Here is a 19689-nt window from a genome sequence, read left to right on the forward strand (position 1 = left end):
TTAAAGTTTTTAAATGAACAAAGTGTAAAAATTTTTGGAGGATTTAAAAGACTAAAAAATAGAAATGTAGGGATCTAAAATATAATAAAATATAAACAAAGTGTAAAAAGCTAAAGTTATATATATATATATATATATATTTGGATATACAGAGATAGAAAGGTATACATATCTTTAGGAATTGAGTTTTGAAGTGTACAACACTCATGTTTTAATTTTTACTTATATGAAAAATTATAGGGCATGTTTAGCAACTTATTTTTAAAATAATTTTTTGTTCTTCAAAATAAAAAATAAAAAAAATTCTTTGGTAACATGTTTTTAGAAAATGTTTTAGAGAACACAAAAATCAAATATTATTATAAAAAATAGATAAATGAAAATATTTTTTAGGTATTTTAAGATTATTGTTTTGAAAAATTAGAAGGAATATGAAAAATGCATGTTTCATTATTTTTTTTCTCATAACATGTTTTGCAAAACCAGTATTCTCATAATAATAAAACAAAAATAATATCAATGAAGCCCATAGTTTCTATTCTTTGTCACCATATATAGTGTGCTTAATTAATATTGCAACACATGAATAATATGCCATGACCACGTGATTCCTTGTGGTTTGATCTAGTAGTTTTGACATGCAATTTTTGATTCACAATATAACCTCTATTTTATTTCTTTATTTCCAGTATCGTCAACTTTTTTCATTCAAATGGCTCTCTCTTCTGGCTACAGCATATACAAGGCCTACTTATAAAAAAATTTAAAATAAATAAAGGTTTAAGACCAATTTTTGTTACTGTATATTTCTACAATTTATAGATAATTAAATCAAACCTGGCAAAGTTTTCTATCTTGAAAATGAAATTAGTTGCTCAAAATGTATAGATTATTTTTTTAAATATTACTTTGAAATATATATATTTATATGTATCATAGATTCTTAGACAGTTAAATATCAATAGACATTTTTAAGAAATAATATTATACATTTTTAAGACATTTTTAATATTATACCAGTAAAATTTTCTTAATCATTTTTTTATAATTTTTTAGTCCCTTGTCTATAATTTTTGGATTATTTGCTGTATTTTTTGTCATTTTTGTTAATTGCTGATGTACTTTTCTTTTTATTTTCTGTCAACTAACATCTAATTTAACTTTTATAAACAATGGTAGATAGATTGTATTGTTTTTAAAAATTAAAAGCAAACATTGCACAAAAAATTAATTTAAGATCTCAAACTCCCTTAAACCTATTGTTTAAGGCTAATTTGCTCTTTTATCCATTAACTTTCAAGAGGAAAAATATAACATTTGAAAAAAAATATAAAAAGGATCGAGCATACCTCCTAATGTATATTTTTCTCTAGTCATATTTATAAATTATTTTTTACATATTTCACTGCAACTAAAACCATTAAAATTAACTAACTAATAAGTTTTCAATGTTTTCCTCATTATATATAGAGTACTTACTTAATAACATGCTTTCTTTCATCACTGCTTAATAGTGAGTACAAGAAAAAAAAATTATAATAAAAAATTAATAATATAACTTATAAATAGGATACAAATTATTCCATCTCAATCTCATAAACATGATCACAAGACTAGCTTATAAAAGGGACTAAAGGGAGTACAATGATTCACCCTCCCCTGGCTAAAAAAAACAAAAATCCAAATACAAAACCAGTGCTTTGGGTCTTAAAAAAATTATAAAATATCAGCATCACTAAAATTTGTAATGCAAAATTAAAATTTGCATTTAAAAAAAAACTTAATAAAATCAGCACAAGCTTGACAATCGCACGAGCTTTTCGCCAAGGACAAAGAAAGGACCAAAGATGATGAATGATTAGCGCATAAGGACAACTATTTAAGACGAAATGTATGTATTATTACCAGACAAATAAAATTATATATATTTTATTTCTTATTTCTTGTTTTCTTGTGGTATTATATTATTCATAAATGATTAATGAGAAATTTGATGACATTTTATAATATAATATTGCTGTAATATGGTGTGATTAACGCTATTTTTTTTCTTATAATTGATTTGTAATAATTGAATAACGCACAATCATCATGCCTTCATTTCCTAATCAGAAAGAAAAAAAATTCGTATTCTATGTGATAGTAGGACCTTCTTTTAATCAATCGGTGCATATTAAATGCAAAAATGAATAATTACTGTTATCTTGTAGTCTTCACTAAATATTGTATTGACTATTTTTAATTTTTTAAACTTATAATTCATAAAAACTGAAATATATATAGTGCAAATGCATGAAAGAAAACTAGTTTTTCTTTTTGCTACATAAACAAAACTAAGATAATATATCTTCTGTTGCCAAAATTGGTAAAGTAACACGCGCGTGTCTAAGTTTTCTCTTGGTGATGAAAGAAATGAGAGAAAAACTATTAAAATAACAATATTTATTTGCTCTCTCTCTCTCTATATATATATATATTTATGTTTTTATTTTGTAAGAAAAAAGAGATAAAATTTTCTTAAATTTACCTCTAATTATTTGTGCAAAAAAGTACATTCAATTAAATGTCCGAAGGACAAGTTTTAATAGTAACTGCAGTGTTTCTTTTGTTTGATATATTTCTTAGCATATATAATAAAAGTTAAAACATTTAAAAACAACTTTAGAATATTAAAAGACCTCGTGCCAATGAATCTCTGAATTTATTATGAATCCGTCAACATAAATCAGCTTGCACTAAAAAGACAAATGCCAATGAAATCAAGCCGATATAAGTGTGTAGACATGTGAGAATGTGACTTTGTAAGCACAAATAAAAAAAAGAAAGAAAGAAAAGTTATTTTGATTTAAAAAAAAGAGGGAAAGAAAAAAAGAAAAGTTCTTGACCAATGCATCGGCCGCCAGTAGTTATAATGTATAAAATAAATTGACATCATTTGGATTCCATAACGAATTTTGTCCATTTTGTTTTGCGTTGTTTCTTTGCGAAAGAATAATGATTATGAACATAAAAAATTGAAATAAATTATTTTAGGGAATATTTGGATTTTGCTTTCAAAAATAATTTTTTGATTTTAAAAAAATAAAAAAATCATTTAGATAAGTGTTTTGATTTTAATTATTTTCAAAACTGTTTTTGTCTTATTTTTCTCGTTCTTAAAATATGTTATATTTAATTATTAAAAATTAAAATTTTAATTTTTTTATTGCTTACAGATATTCTCTTATTAAACAAAATTTTGTTTGAGACATAATATTAAATGTGGGCACTTTTTCTGATAAAATTTAAACCTTGGTTTATCATACTGTAAAGAACTAACTTTTTTCTCTAAACTCATTAACACAATTAAACTTTTTTAAAATTAAAACGAATCAACAGATTGCCTTTCTCTTTTGGTTTTTTTTTAAACAATTTTAAGAACTTATTGCAAAATAATTTTTTTTAAAAAAATGGAATTCAAGCAAACAGTCCCTAAGTTTGTAAGATTCAATAATGAAATTTTTTATCGACTGATTTTTTCTTAACTTTTTATTATTATGCACAAATATTCTTATATATATAAAAAATAATCTTGTTCAAGGTGTACATTCAGGACATGAATAGCTATTTTAATACAGATTCAAATATTAATTTGTTGCGTTATGAGAGATTAGATAAACCCTCATTGGTGTGATATGATTTCTTCTATAAAAAATTAATTAAGTAAAATTATAGATATATATAATCCCTTATATATAGTTGATTTTACACATGAATCCCAATTACTTGTGGCTTTACATATAAAGAAATATATACTTTCAGGACAAAAAAACGAAAGATACTTAATAAAAAATTAAATAAGTTGTTGAAAATTTATTGAAGTGCACAAAAATAGTGTATTCTAGGAGCCATTTATGATTATAAAAAATAATAATTTCACAAGTAAAATTGATTAACTTATATTTTTTTTCAAAAAGAATACAATCGCTGTTAGAAAAAAATGAAATTATTGACAAACAAATTCATCACTAATTTAGTGATAAAAAATATCTATCACTAATTAATAAACTTCTATTATTAATTTATTTTATAATCAATTTTTTTTTTACAGTTTCAATTATTACCATGTCACCTCACAACTACACATCACTTATCATCTACCATGTCACCGCCATGTCAACCATCTATTTTAATTTTTCATTAAATATGATGTTCCCTTATCTCAAATCCAACATCTCTCTATTGTCAAATATGCTTTTTGTATGTTGAGCTGTGATAACATTTCATTTTTAATATACAAAACTTAGTATATACATTACTTAATTGAACACATATATCTAACTTAAATATATTTTGTATATATTTAATATAGTATTATTTAAATATGTTGATAATAAATATTACCATATACACACATTAACACATATAAGTATATAATTCAATATTTATTATTAGTTAATAGATACATTATTTAATATCAATTAATGTATATTATGAAAATAAATATTTGTGTATATCGTATTATATTATCCATATTATAATTAAAATATTTTCATATGATAAAATTTGTACTCTATATTTAAATTTACATAATAAAATAAAAAATTATTTTTATTTTTATATCATTTTATATTATTTATTTTACTTATAAAAAGAGAAAATCATTCATGTAATTATTTAATTTTGTAATTTTGAAGAGTTTTTTCATGTGGACCTCTCTATGTACATTATAAATTTTTTATTTTATAAAATATTTAAGCTCGTTTTACTAATTCTCTTAATTAAAAATATTTGGTACTAATATAAATATTTAGTGATGAAAATTAGTGACAAATTTAAATCGGTCATTAAATTTATAAAGTTTGATAAAATTTTATATCTGTCACTAATTTATAAAAATTAGTGACAGATTTCAATTCGTTATAAAAATTTTGTCATTAATGTTTATAATTAGTAATGGATTGGATATTCTTCACTAAATGTCTGTTAATAATTTTAATTTTTTTTCAATAGTGTATTGAAGATAATAAATAATAAATGTGATTGATGGAAAAGAATAAGGGAATCCCACTTCATATGAACAATAGCATAACAAGTTTCTATAAACTTTTTAGAGTAATTTACATTTATTTTAAGGCCATTTAAGACAATTTTGAAACTTATTGTATTTGGATATAATTATTATGAACTTAATATTTAGAATTACAACAACAACAATAAAGGAGGAAATGGAATCCTACAAGGAGGAATTGTATGTAATATAAGCTATAATTAATCTACACATGTTTCACCCTCCTTTTTCTCTCAAACTTGGAAAAACACTCAAGTTCCTTACTTTACCATATAAAGTCCTTCTTCATAATATATTATTACATTGCACCAAAAAAAAGAAAAGACATTATAATATAGGTCTGTGACATCATATGCTATTTTTTTTTTTTTTAAGTATGGATGTGTGTGAATGATTTAACATAAAGGAGGCAACTATTCGAGAATGTGAAAATAGAGAGAATTTCACACCAAGGAACAATGAAAAGTGGGAATTAGACGTTGGAGGTTTGGCTAAAAATTATAATGGGAGAAGGTTTGGTGGTACAATGCCTGATGGGTCCTTTTGTACCTCTGCTGTGACCCATTCCTTCATTAAAGTCCTCCTTGGATCCGTCATCTCCCCTCCCCCACCAATTTTTCTCTCTTTCACTTCTTTTTGGGCAAAGATAGAGAAAAGAAAATAAATAAATAAAAAATAAAGAAATTTGTGTGTGCACTCTTTTGAGCTTGAAAGAGAAGAATGTCTAATTCAGACGCAATTCCAATGTTTTATTTTCATTTTTTTAAAAAAATAATTATTCAATTTCTATAATTTTCACTTAATTATAACTTATTCCACAAAACTTAACACATTTAACGTATCTATCTTTCAAGCTTCAACAGTTTGATTAGTTGTCCCAAACATTTAAAAAGTATCAATTTTTTCAAGGACCCACTTGTAATTGAACCATAAAGTAGAAGGACCAATAGATTAAATGACTAAAATTTAATAGATTAAATTATATTGAATTAAATCTCAAATATGGAATTGTAAATCAGTCAAAACTATAAAGATTACAGGTTCGTTTGATTTTGTTCTATTTTTCGTTTTTAAAAATTATTTTGTAAATTAATTTTTTACAAATATTTTCCAAAACAAAATAAATAAAAATCTGCTTGATTATCTTACTTAGGAAACAATATTAGAATTAAAAAGGGACTGATAGTGCTGATCACTGATGTCAATGATAACAGTCTATGATAGTAATTGGCCATAGTAAAGTTAATTTATCATAATCAAATGTAGTATATTTAAAAAAATAAAAATAGCTATGAGATGTTTTATTTTTTTATTTTTAAAAATAAAAAATAAAAAGGTTCTCGAAACATTAAAATATAAAATACTTACCAAACAATTTTTTAAATTTTTTATTTTTAAAAATAGGAAATAATTTTTTAAAACATAAATCAAACAGGAACTAAAATGATTATTTTTTCCTTTAACTTTTAGGATAGATTTATGTGATTTTAGTAAAATTAAAAGAAAATTTTTAATTCATTCTTAAAAATCAATCTTGATTAATCAAGACATATCTTGTCAATCTCTCAAGGTTGAGCGAGTATTAAAAAAGTGAAGCACTTCCCGCAGCCCCACGTTGGATTTAAGATAAATGTAACTATTCCAAAATTCTCAGATGTACTAATGATTAACTCGTACATTAAATAATTAATTTCTTTGAAGAACTAACAGACCCAAGTTCATATACGTCTCTTAGAGAGAGATAGAGAGAGATAAAATAAATTACTAGTATTTGGGTAAAACTTGCCAGACAGTCTGTGAAAGAATATTTTAATGGGAGGTAAAATGTACTATTGATATGAATATCATTTTCATATTAACAATCTTATTTTTTAAATATTTAGATGATAATAACAAATAAATATTCATGATTAATTAAATCATGAAAGATCCAATGCTGTATGGTTGGGGATTTTCACTACATAAACCGACGCTCCACCTCTGTTTCGTCTCATTCTTCTCCAGTTCTCGTTCTCACTTTCTCTCCCTATCCTATCCTCCTCTGTTTCTCCAATATTCTCTTTTCTTCCCAATGACCAACCAAGCCTCTTCCCCTGAAACTGAAACTACCAGCACTAGCAACTCCTCTTCTTCTTGTTCTTCTTCTTCTTTCCCATCTTCTTCATCTGAATTATCAAACCCTACTTCCGATTCTCAGACCCAGAAAAGTCAATCTCAGAGCCAACAAGAACGGAGCACTAGCAGACCCAAGAGAGCCAGAGACCCTTCTAGCAAGCATCCATCGTACCATGGCGTCCGAATGCGAAACTGGGGCAAATGGGTCTCTGAAATTCGCGAGCCTCGCAAGAAATCACGAATCTGGCTTGGCACTTTCGCCACGCCGGCAATGGCTGCTCGAGCCCATGACGTCGCCGCTCTGAGCATCAAGGGTGAATCCGCCGTCCTCAACTTCCCTCACTTAGCTTCTCTGCTTCCCAGACCTGTCACGCTCGCCCCACGTGACATCCAATTCGCCGCCGCCGAAGCAGCTGCCATGGTGAAATTCGACCCTGCTCAGTCGCCGTCTTCTTCACCATCATCTGAAGAAGCAGAGTCTTCAGAGCTGAGTGAGATTGTGGAGTTGCCCAACGTTGAGGAGAGCTTTGAATCGGTGGAGTCGTCGAGGAGTCACGAGTTTGTGTGGGTTGAGTCCATGGATTGTTGGGTGTACGATCCTCCATTAATGGGATTAGAGGAAGAGGGTTTCTTTGACCAGTTTTATGGAGGAGAAGGCTTTGAGATATCAATTTGGGATTATTAATGGCGGATTTTGACCCTGTTCTGTTCTGTCTTCTTCCCCAGATAATTAGCTGCATGTCGTGAGAATATATTGCAGTAATCTGCTTCACGTTTGCGCCGAACAATTCTCAAATGTCAAATACGAAACATTTATCAATGGAGGGTGGTGAGCATTATTGTTGTCTGTGTACATTGAAGTTTCTTCTTCTTCGTCTTCTTCAACCACCTCCTCTTGCGTGGTTTGCTTTGCAAAAGTAGAAAATCCAGAGAAATGTGAGTGACTAGACTGAGTGGCTGCCAAGAAATAAGAAAACAAAATATCTTTTTCAATGCTTGTAGGTTAATTTTATTTGATATATTTGTATTATCACATACACCAATAATTCATTGTTTTTATAAAATAATCTTATATTAATATTTTCGCCTAATTTTGATCTGAGCTTTGATGGTGTTATGCTCATAAATTTTGGTGTAATATACAAATTTTAAATTGAGAAAGTATATGTAGCTTTTAATGTTACATATTTTACTTAATTATTGATCAAATTCCTGAATTTTGATTTAGAACGACTGAGTCTTTATACAAATTTTTAACAAGAAACAGCATAGTCTTATATTTTTTTGATTCAGTACAATTCAATTAATCTTTATAATAATTTCTTAACTCAATAAATCATAAGTACTAAATTGATAATTGAGAGAAATTTTTTAGAGACTAATAGATATTTTATTCCTTCGGAATTTTACACTTTGATTAAAAAACGTGATGAAATAATTTCTAGTTGAGATTAGAGGATGTATATAACAATCTCCTTTAATAATACAATACCACATTATCAAGTTAAGAAAAGGAAAAAAAACATTATTCTTTCTATATATAAAATTATGAAGATATTTATCTTGCATCTTATGAAAATATTACTTATCTATTTAACCCACGAAAAAAATTCTTTTGGCCACACCATGAAAATGATTAATTAATAACATCCATTGCAATGGTTTATTCCTGATCATATAATTTTAGATTTAAGAAATTATAAAATCTCAAGTAAAAAGGTATAAATATTAGGCATTAAGAATTACAAGTAAAAAGTAAACTCTTGAATATGAAATGCACAAGAATTCAAGTGCATGCAGTGTAAGTTTGTAAATTAAGGATATGAAATTATAATTAATAAATAAATTGTTTCTCATTCATCAATCGTCCTTTCTATGACTGTACTTAAACGAAAAGGTAAAATTAGTATTATTAGGAGGACAAGTAAAAAAAAGGTTGCTATTCTGTCAACAGCAAAAAAAAAAAAAAAACAAAAACAAAAACAAATGGTTCCTTGAAACGTGATTCACACACACACACAACAAGTTTCATCGCACATCATGATGCTTATTTAACAGTATTCTAAATATTCTATTAAGAGTTGGTGTTTGGTTTGTAATAATTTAGATAACTAATAAGAGAAGGTCAGTCTTTTTTAAATTTAAAATAACTCCTTTTTTGTTATATTAATAAAGTAATTCAATTTGCGTTATTTTCAGTTTAAAACTCAATACATCTCTAAATATATGCGTCCATTTCCACTTTAATTAATTATACTTAATTTAGACTGAGAAGAATATATCTTATAATTAATAAAAATCCTAACTAATCATTAAGTTGATATAAACAATTTCAAGTGGCTGATTATGAGCACAAATTAAATAATAAAATTTATATATATTTATTATTTTTCTCAAAAAAGACTTATAAAATAAATTATCCGTTTTTTCTGGATAATTATTGGCAAAAAAACGTAACTCCTCCATTTTTCTAATTTCATTAGACAACTAATTTATTGTTAAGCGTGACAATAACATGTTTGGCTAATTCAGTAACTAATTTGACTTTACAAACGTGTCACATAAGTGAATTACTTTGCTTGCTTGGAAGGATTCACAAACATCGAAAATCGAAAAGTAATACTATATAATTCACAAAATAAAAAAGCTTTCTATTATTATTTTTATTTGAATCTCGAAAAGCAAGCTCGAGTTCTTCAATAAATGATTGAATCTCGAGTTGGTTATTTAGGATTTAAATTAACCAGTCAAACATTTTGATAGTTTATATCTTTTTAAATTAAATTTATAAAATTACATGTTATATAAATTAAATTGCATATACATACATAAATTTTGAAACATGATCAAACATCTCAATTAAGGATCAATTAATCAAAAATTCAAATCAAGAAGGTCCACAGATTTAGAAAAATGCATCTCCGAAAGGTTTTGATTTTTCTTCCTATATGTCAGCTCTTTGAAAAATCGAATATATGATGATAATGACAAAAATGTTACAATTCTGAAGATTATATATTGCATTTCTCTTCGCCAACTGATGGATGATTTGTCGTTGGCCAAAAAGGAAAAAATGACGGATTTGTCACGTTATAAATTATAATGACAACAACAATAATAAATAGAGATATGTATTTTTTAATGTCAAAAAAGTAGATTCTGATATATGTGTTCATGATAATATTCCAATTCAAATAATTGAAATTATATATGCCAGAAAATATATATATATATATATATATATTATATTTCATAACAACAAACGTGTGGATAAGTGGTGTTTAAATTATTTAATTATGAACAAATTAAAATTAGGAAGACCGAGAGAAATTTCCTGGAAGGAGAAGTAAGGGGTTAATTAAGTAATTAAACTAAGGTGATTCATGCCATAGATTTGTTCCAATTTTAAAAAGAAAAAAAATCAAATGTATTAGGTATATTAAAGTCAAGTCAATAAATACTACTGGCGAAATGGGAACATCATAGGAATAATAATGGAAGTTCTATGTCGAGTTTTATTTTTTTTAACCCCCACCTTGAAAAAAGATTACTAAATTAAAATGTTCTTTATACAAAAATTTTAAAAAAACTTTTCGTGTGATTGATATTTAAATTAGTGTGGCTCTTCTTTCTTCCAAAAATGAAAAAAAGTACAATTGGGGATCAAGTTTTAAAATATAAGTCTTACCCGTATACAATTAGTTGAGAAATCAACTTTGTAAATAATGAAGAATTTTAAATAAGTAAGAAAACGTAAAACGTGGCAATGACTTTTGTTTTGAAAATAATTAAGACTTTTATTAATATTTGTTAACTTCATTTTTAAAAAAAGATTTGGTAAATTTGCTGAATTCAACCCGGTGAATGAGTGGTTGGAAGCCGACAAGAAAACTTTCGAAGAATTCCAAAAGGAAGTAAAAATACTAAGGAATGGTAAAGGGAGCCAGAGAAGATACAAAAGTTACAGAGAATGTAGAATTTTCTCTCAACACGCGTGTTAGGTAGGAATGGAAGAGAAGAAAAATGAGTTTTAATTAATATGAAATATAAAATTTATAATTGATGGAAATTGTGCTTAAATTTCATGCAATATATAGTTTTTTTTTTTTTGCTTTCTTTATTTTCCTAGATTGTATGCACAGGCGTTCGTTTCTTTTGTTTTTTTTGATGATTAGTGTGTGTAATATTGTTTTTTTTTGGTGATTAATAAAATGACCTGTTTTTGCTAAAAAAAAATCTCAAGCCAAAAAAAAAAACAGGTCTACATCTTCTGAATTTTTGGCGTGTGGCTTTTCTGTTAAACTTTTTGTTGCAAATATACTTTTGCGTGCATAGAGAGACACAGAGAAGATATATACTCCCATCGTCAAAAAATATAAAAATTTATTAACTGAATTTCATCCCTTAATAAAATAATTACTTACTTTTTAATTAATTTTATCTTTTTATATTTATCTTTATTAAACACCCTACAATAAATACAAAATCATTATTAATAGGAACACTTTTTAAAAAAGGTAATAATTATACCTCAAAAGATTAAAAATATCTTATATTTTTTAATATTCAACTTCTTAAAAAATGCTTTATATTTTTGAACAGAGAGAGTATTATTTAATGATACTGAAGCATTATGCCTTTAAATACAAAGCATTCAAATAAAAAAAAATACAAAGTATTATTTTTCCCAAAAAAATTACAAAGTACTTCCTCCATCTCAAATCATAAGATATTTTTAGATAAAATCTCACAGATCGATAAATTTTATTAAATACACTTAACAACCTTATCTTTTCAAAATAAAAATATGAACTTGTCAAAATACTTATCATTTAATATATTGAAAAGAAAATGAATAAAAATTAATTTTAGAGAGAGAAAAGATAATATTAAAATTAGTGTATTTAATGAAATCTTAATCTATTTAAAGTATCTTATATTTTAAAATAGATGAAAAAACTCTTTAAAAGTGTTTTATAATTTAGAAAAGAGGGAGTATTATGTAAAATTAGCCGATTCCAATGTTTTAAAATGATATATACCATTAACTGCATCACTTTTTATTTGAGTTTATTTTAGAACTCGTCTCATTCACTATTTTATGTACTGACGTGTTGTTTATTTATACTGAAATAGCGAATTGGGCCTTAATAGTTCATCAAGATAAAAACATGTATCATGAATCATGACTCAACACACACTTAATTACAAAAAGACTAATATATTACTTAATTAGCAATAATGTCTTCACATTATCATATAAAAGAATTCGAAGAAGTCACATTTTTATAGGATATACATAATGTAAAAATATAAATAATTAGTTACATATTTATTAATTAGATCAAATTTTATGGGCTAGTTGTGCCTCTTTTCTCTATCCAAGCTTTATCTTGTGCATGATATGAGTGAATTGTTATTAACCATAGAAACATTGTGCTTAATTAGTGCTCATTAAACATTTTTATTTAACCAGTGACAAAATAATCTAAAAACTAGTAATGTTTGTTCATTGAATTCTAAAGTGACAATTATCTTGAAACAAAGTTAAAACCTAAAACATTTTCGAACCTTAGGGAGTAGTAATAGAAACTAAAAAAAAAAAAAATATTACAAAGAAATTACTCTTGCGATATGTCTAATACATAGAAATGCCCTTCTCAGAATGGAAATGAAGAGGGAAAAGACTTTTATATATTTAGTATATTAAAAATGGGTGATATAATTTCTAACTAGTATTAAGAAAATATGTTTTCAGGAAAGCTCTTTTCCCATGCTTATTTTTATTCAAATTCTTATTCTCATTCTTACTTTATACCACATATAATATAGCGTTATACGTGCAATATGAATTATTGGAAACAAATACTTGAAAACTTTTCCTTTTATAAATTCTTAATTCTAATACTACATTGCACTTGAAAACTCACACCCTCATCTTTTAAATATATAACCATTTCAAATGCTAATTAATTTGCACGTACTAGCAAGGGAATATTGGTTAGACTCAGCTTTTGTTATTAAATATATTCCAAAAACAAAAACTAACTTTATAGTTTTAAGACCGGTTTAATTAGTAACCAATTCATAAAATTTAATGGACACACTAGTTAATTACAAAAATGTCATCATCTCTATTTTTTAAATAGCATGTTGGATCAAAGTTTCCTCTAGCAGAAATAGTCTAGATTTTTCAATATTTAATAAACCATTCCCTAATAATATGTATATGTACATATAGTAATGGGCGTTACGTAATATAATTCCTTTCACAGGTAGAGGCTCGTCCGACTTACCGATTAAAATAGAATAAAAATAGAAGCGATTTGTTTTTAGTTAGACTATTTCCATCTTTTAAATAAAGATTTAATAAACAAAAATGTAAGTCAATATTAACAAATATGTTACTTACTAATTAATATGTAACTTGCCGGCCAATAAAAATGTAACCGGTCTTGAATGAAGAAAACTAACTTTAACCAATTCACTTGCCTACAACAACAACAATAACAACAAGCCTTTATCCCACTAAGTGGGGTCGGCTACATGAATTGTAAGATGTCATTGTGTTCTGTCATTTATCAAGCTTTTAGGAATATTATTAATTAAGAGATCGCATTCAACAACTTCCAATAGTGTTCTCTTAGGCCTTCCTCTACCTCTCTTAATCGGACTCAAAGTTATATGTTCCACTCTTCTTACTGGTGCCTCCCTTGGTCTTCTTTGTACATGCCCAAACCATCTCAACCGATTTTCTACCATTTTTTCCTCAATAGGTGCCACCCTCACTTTTTTGCGTATGTGCTCATTTTGAATTTTATCTTTACGTGTATGTCCGCACATCCATCATAACATTCTCATCTCTGCTACTCCAACTTTATGCTCTTGCTGTCCCGTTAGAGCCCAGCATTCACTACTATATAACATTGTCGGTCTGATAGCAGTGCGATAAAACTTTCCTTTAAGTTTATTAGGCACCTTACGATCACAAATAACTCCTTTAGCTTTTCTCCAATTAAACCACCCAACTTGAATTCTATGTGAAATATCTCCACTGATTTCGCCATCATTTTGAATAATGGCTCCCAAATATTTAAACTTTTCCACTTGAGGTATAATTTGATCTCCCAATTTCACTTCCAAATTATTTTCGAATAGTCCTTTACCAAATTTACAATATAAATATTCCGTCTTACTTCTACTCAGACGAAAACCTTTCGATTCCAATGTCCTCCTCCATAACTCAAGTTTGCAATTAACCTCTTCTCTTGTCTCTGCTATAAGAACTATATCATCCGCGAAGAGCATACATTTCGGGATTTACTCTTGAATATGTTCTGTCAAAACCAATTCACTTGCTAATATGTGTAAATTAATTAGCTAGCTTTGAAATAGCTCGTCTGACTATTACTGTTTTTAGCTTTTAAATAACTAAAAAAAGGTTTATGGTTGATTAATAATGTTAAATAATAATAATAATCTATCAAGCCATTAGAGAAGCTAAAAGAGCTACAACTGTAGTACATTATTATTATTATTATTACTACTACTGCTTTAGCCCAAAAGATTCGCCTTCTAAATTGGCTTTGTTTTTGTCGCTTTTTAAATTTCCTGTTTGGACTCTTGCTTTCTTACCATATTCTGTTTTCCTTTTTGTCAGCATTTTTGCCCTTTTTGGGATCGGTTTGCGTTTTTTAAAATTTTAATCGCTTTTTTCGATTTAATAATTAAATCAAATAAATATATCGGAACAATCTCATGCATGATACAATCGAAATGTGAAGACAGCTTCGATTACATCAAGCCTGACTTCAATTTTAGATTTTAGAATAAAATTAATGAGATAATCAAGTTATTAAGTCACTCATAAATTTCTTTTAATTTTATTAAGAAATAAATAATTGATGCAGTCATTTAATGTTCTAAAAAAAAGGGTACAGAGGAACAAATATTGATAGTTAGGCTGTCAAGTTATAACGTTATTCACTGTTCCCCCCCCCCCCCCTAATTCGGGATGGAGCAAAAGTCTAATTACAAGATTATAGACAATCATGATTTTTAAAAGTGATGTTGATATATCATAATTTTTTTCTGAATAAAAAAAAAGTGATTATGAGAAAGTTAGATTTGTTTGGATTGTATTTGTCAAAATCATGTTTGGATATATAATTATATAAAAAATATGATTTTTATAAAATTTGTTTAATTTTATAAAATTATTATTATCAAATACAATTTAATGAACACCCAATCGTGATTTTTTGAACGCATAATCACCTTCTGGTAGCTTCTACTCAACCTGCGGCAAAGAATTCAAATTACGATTGATCAAAGTTTTTTTAAAAGATATCCAAACAGTGAAATAAGCTTCATAATCACTTATATGGACTCAAACAAGAATATATAGAATTTCACTACTAAACTAAACAGCCACTAAATTTAGTTCGTGCATTTTCCCCATTCTTATAAATCCCTATGTGCTACAAGGCTGATGTACTTTGAGAAACTCAATAAATTAATTAATATTTATTCGTAAGCATATCACAAGTATAAATTCAAAATTCTCTCACCCTATTTTCAGATGATATCTACGCGCGCGCGCGCGCGAGTGTAACACGTACAACCTTTTTTTTTTTTTTAATTACCATGCGTGTACAAGCTTTTTATTTTTACTTACATGGTGACGATAATTATTATTAATTACTATATGTTGTAATTTCATTTTCAACTACATGCATGTTGATTTATATTTATTTATATTTTTGTCCCTTTTCGGTCAAGACTTGGTCCATTACAAGATTATATATCAAATTTATTTTCACAGGGTGCGTCCATCACAAAGAATCGTTGAAGAGGTTGCATCAGTTACAGAATTAATTCATTGAATTTGAATAAAAAAGATCGACATCATAGATTAATTAATTAGTCCTTGTTTGTATACAGTTTCTTATTTTTAATCATTATTAAATGTTTGAACAGTACTAGTGTTTTTCTCAATTACAAAGGGCTGGTAGATGCACCCTAATTACGTGATGAAAAAAAATTAAATTTGTAGTGGATGTGGATACACCACGTTGCATTTTTTTTGTCCAAGTCAGTTAATAATCATTGTCATTATTAAAATAAAATATATAATCCATAATTTGGAGAGTCTAATAATTATTTATAATAAGAGGCACTTTTAAAAAGATAATAATAGAAGTATCTTATAGAAAGGACCAAATTGAGGAGTATTTGATAATCACATGAGTATTATTTATAATGTCAGAGGAAAGTGAAATAGATAATCATAAATTCTATTAAGAAGGATAGAGGAAGATCAAGAAAAAATATTTATGGAAGTTGTCAAATAATATCTTTTCGTCAACAATATTTTTAAAAACTTAATTGATAATAGAGCAAAATAGTATTATATAATTGTTATATCTAATTTTATTTAGTAGGATAAGGCTTATTGTTATTAAAAGCCAATGTGTCTAGTACAATATAAATCTTATAGTAAGTTGTATTCATAAACAATTAACAATGTGAATAAATAAGTCTTCATTATCTGTGCGCTGAAAACTGTATCTAATTAGTTTGGTCACTAGAAGGAAGTCTAAATTATAGATAATTTTCTTAAAATTTAACTTATGTGCAAATAATAATATTAACTTTTATCAACTTCATAATGAATCCCTCTAAACTCCTTATATTTATACAAATATTTTGATCTCAATATTAAACATGACAAAAGGTTTACCTACACATGTGTGGAAGTTTAGAGGATTTTCGACACGATAAAACTCAAAATTTAAAGGGGGTTATGTTTATCAAAAATAAATAAATAAATAAATAAAGTTTAAGGGATACATGGTTTGAATAACATATGCATTATACAACAGGACTCCTCCTTCTGTTAAACTTTAAGAGGAAAAAAGAACTATTTATATATAATATAAAATTCAGGAAAGAGAAGAGATGTTGAAGGAGAATAAGAAGGCCATACTTTTTTTATAAAAAAAAAAAAGTCATCGATCGATGTCTTACGGCTGATAACTTATTGGTAGAATTGTTTTCAAATAAATAAAAATGACATGATATGGTCCATGTTATTAGTCCTATTTAATGAGATAAAATATAATAAGATAATAATAAAGGAGTGAATAATATGGTGGTGGTGGTGGGGTATAATGAGGTAGCAAACACGTGGGATTTCTTGAAATGGATAGGAGACAAGTGGCGTGGGTCAGCCATGGTTTCATTATGTAGTGACAAAAATCATTATCACACGTTTTAAAATGGACAATCCATTCAAGTTTGTACACACTTGGTGGTTTCCCCTTCTTATCTCTACTATCCAATACTGATGTTTAAACACGCATTGTAAACCGTACATTACATTATAATTTAATCCTTCTTCTTACTTTTTAATTTATCTTACAATTTAAATATAAATAGATTTAATGTGAATTTTTTTATATCCACATTAATTGATGTTAGAACCCTTATTAAAAAAACTAACTAAAATTGATGTCAGTCATGCCATCACTTAAAAAAGTAGTTGGATGTTCAAATCCCAATACTTGTGTATGCAAGTAATTTAGTTGAGAGATATCTATTTATTGCTTTCAATACCTCAATAGAGATATCCCTATTATTAGTGGAGTCTACTTCTTATGCTAAAAAAAAAAAAATCTTACTAGAAGATTAATCGGCATTAATCTTAATAGAAGCAACTATAACCGCTAGCTTAATTAAGCACATGGGTCTTAAGTTTGAATTTATGTAAATGCATATAGAAAACATTTTTGAAAAAGCTACTCCCAATTAAATTCGACAATGCTTAAATCTAACTTGATCATATAATTATATCAAGAAAAAAAATCCTTAACTAGAAAGCAGAATTTTTATATTAAAGATAACAAATGAATGCCAATTGTAGGTGGTTATTATTGGTATTTTTTTTCTTGTGTACGTAGATGCATATATTGGTAGTTTACAAATTGCATGAATATTAAATAAAATAAGAAAGGGGAAAAAAACAGTCAAGCATCATTTCCGGAGATACAATAAAAAATCGTCAATAATTGTAAAGGCATAATCATTGGAAATAAAATAAGAAAGCATGAGGAAGAACATTATATGAAGTCATTGTGTTGACTAAAATGAGGAGTGCGCAATATAATTTGTAAGCATATCCCAACTATGCCTTAATTATACCAGTAATCGTAACAAGAACGAATCAGTTTAACTAAAGACAGTACATGTATATAAATTAAAAAAAGGAATAATAAATATGAATCTCAACAAACGCGATAATATATGAATCCCAATTAAGAAACACTAAAATAATTAGCAATGAGAAAATCAAGTTAATTAAGAAATAACGTGGATATGAAGTCGTTATTGAGGGAAGAAATCAAGAAATCAACCCTCGTGGAGTTCACCTCAAATGTCAAAACTGTTGACAGTTGCACACGCAGATTAACAATTTACTCCACATTATTAATTAATTATTTTTTAACTTAATTAATTAATTAATTAATACTATAAAAATACGTGTGTGTGTGTGTGTGTGTGTGTGTGTAGGTGGGTGGTTAAGATGGTTCAGTTATTGCATAAACTGATAAAAGGAATAGCTGTTTAGAATTTATGGGTATGGAACCCTTCCTTCTACTGGCCTTTTCCTCACTGTAATGTACTCTCTCTATCCTGATTCATAAGATTTTTTTTTTGACAAAATAACATGTACTAATAAAATTTATTAAATACAGTTTATAATTTTAATTTTTTTTATAAACTTCCAAACATACATACCCTTCATTAATAAGAGAAAGATATTTATTTAAGAAATAATAATATTAGAATAATAATTATCAATAAAACTTTTTTTTTTCAAAATATTTTATATTATGAAACACCAAATCACCTAAACATGTTCTTTATAAAATGGGAGGAAAAGAGTAACATATGTGTTTTTTTTTTTATAAATATAACATGTTTTTTTCCTAGGTGGCAAAAATGGTTTTTTTTTTCCTACCTAAAAATGAGTTATGATGATGACATTGACGACTTATAAAGCAAGTATAAATTAAAGTTTATTTTATATACTTTTATATTCAACACATAAATCATGTATGAATTAATATATAAATATATATTTAAATTTTACCCCTAAGAAAAGAGTTCAGACAAACACAGCTGGTGTGGCTCGAGTTCAGACAAACACAACTGGTTACGCCCCAATGATGGAGCCACATACACTTGAGGGGGCATATGTACCCTCTTGACTTAGAAGAAATTATAAATAAATAGTATAGATTTTACTATTTTATCCTTGCTAATCACAAAAATTTTGAACACCTTAAAATCTAGACATTTTTTTTTTGTGAATATTTTAACTTAAGCCTAGTTTTGAATCCACTAAATCCAAAACTCTAATATGATTTTTTTAAAAAAAAATATACTTATTATTTAATTTTTTTAAATTTATGGGTAATTATTATATATTTTTATATATAAATAATATTATAAATTAGTGA

General features: G+C 26.7%; 1 protein-coding gene across 1 annotated transcript; it reads left to right on the top strand.

Annotated features, from left to right (window-relative positions):
• Positions 1 to 6971: 6971 nt before the first annotated feature.
• Positions 6972 to 8018, top strand: LOC129289324 (ethylene-responsive transcription factor ERF036-like). Its single transcript, XM_054926088.1, has one exon. It carries the CDS (start codon positions 6972 to 6974, stop codon positions 7848 to 7850), a length of 879 nt encoding a protein of 292 aa, XP_054782063.1. The 3' UTR covers positions 7851 to 8018.
• Positions 8019 to 19689: the final 11671 nt, after the last annotated feature.

The sequence above is a fragment of the Prosopis cineraria genome, unplaced genomic scaffold (assembly GCF_029017545.1).
Source record: "Prosopis cineraria cultivar Desert tree isolate PC_DT_omini unplaced genomic scaffold, ASM2901754v1 PC12, whole genome shotgun sequence".
Lineage (NCBI taxonomy): Eukaryota > Viridiplantae > Streptophyta > Magnoliopsida > Fabales > Fabaceae > Prosopis > Prosopis cineraria.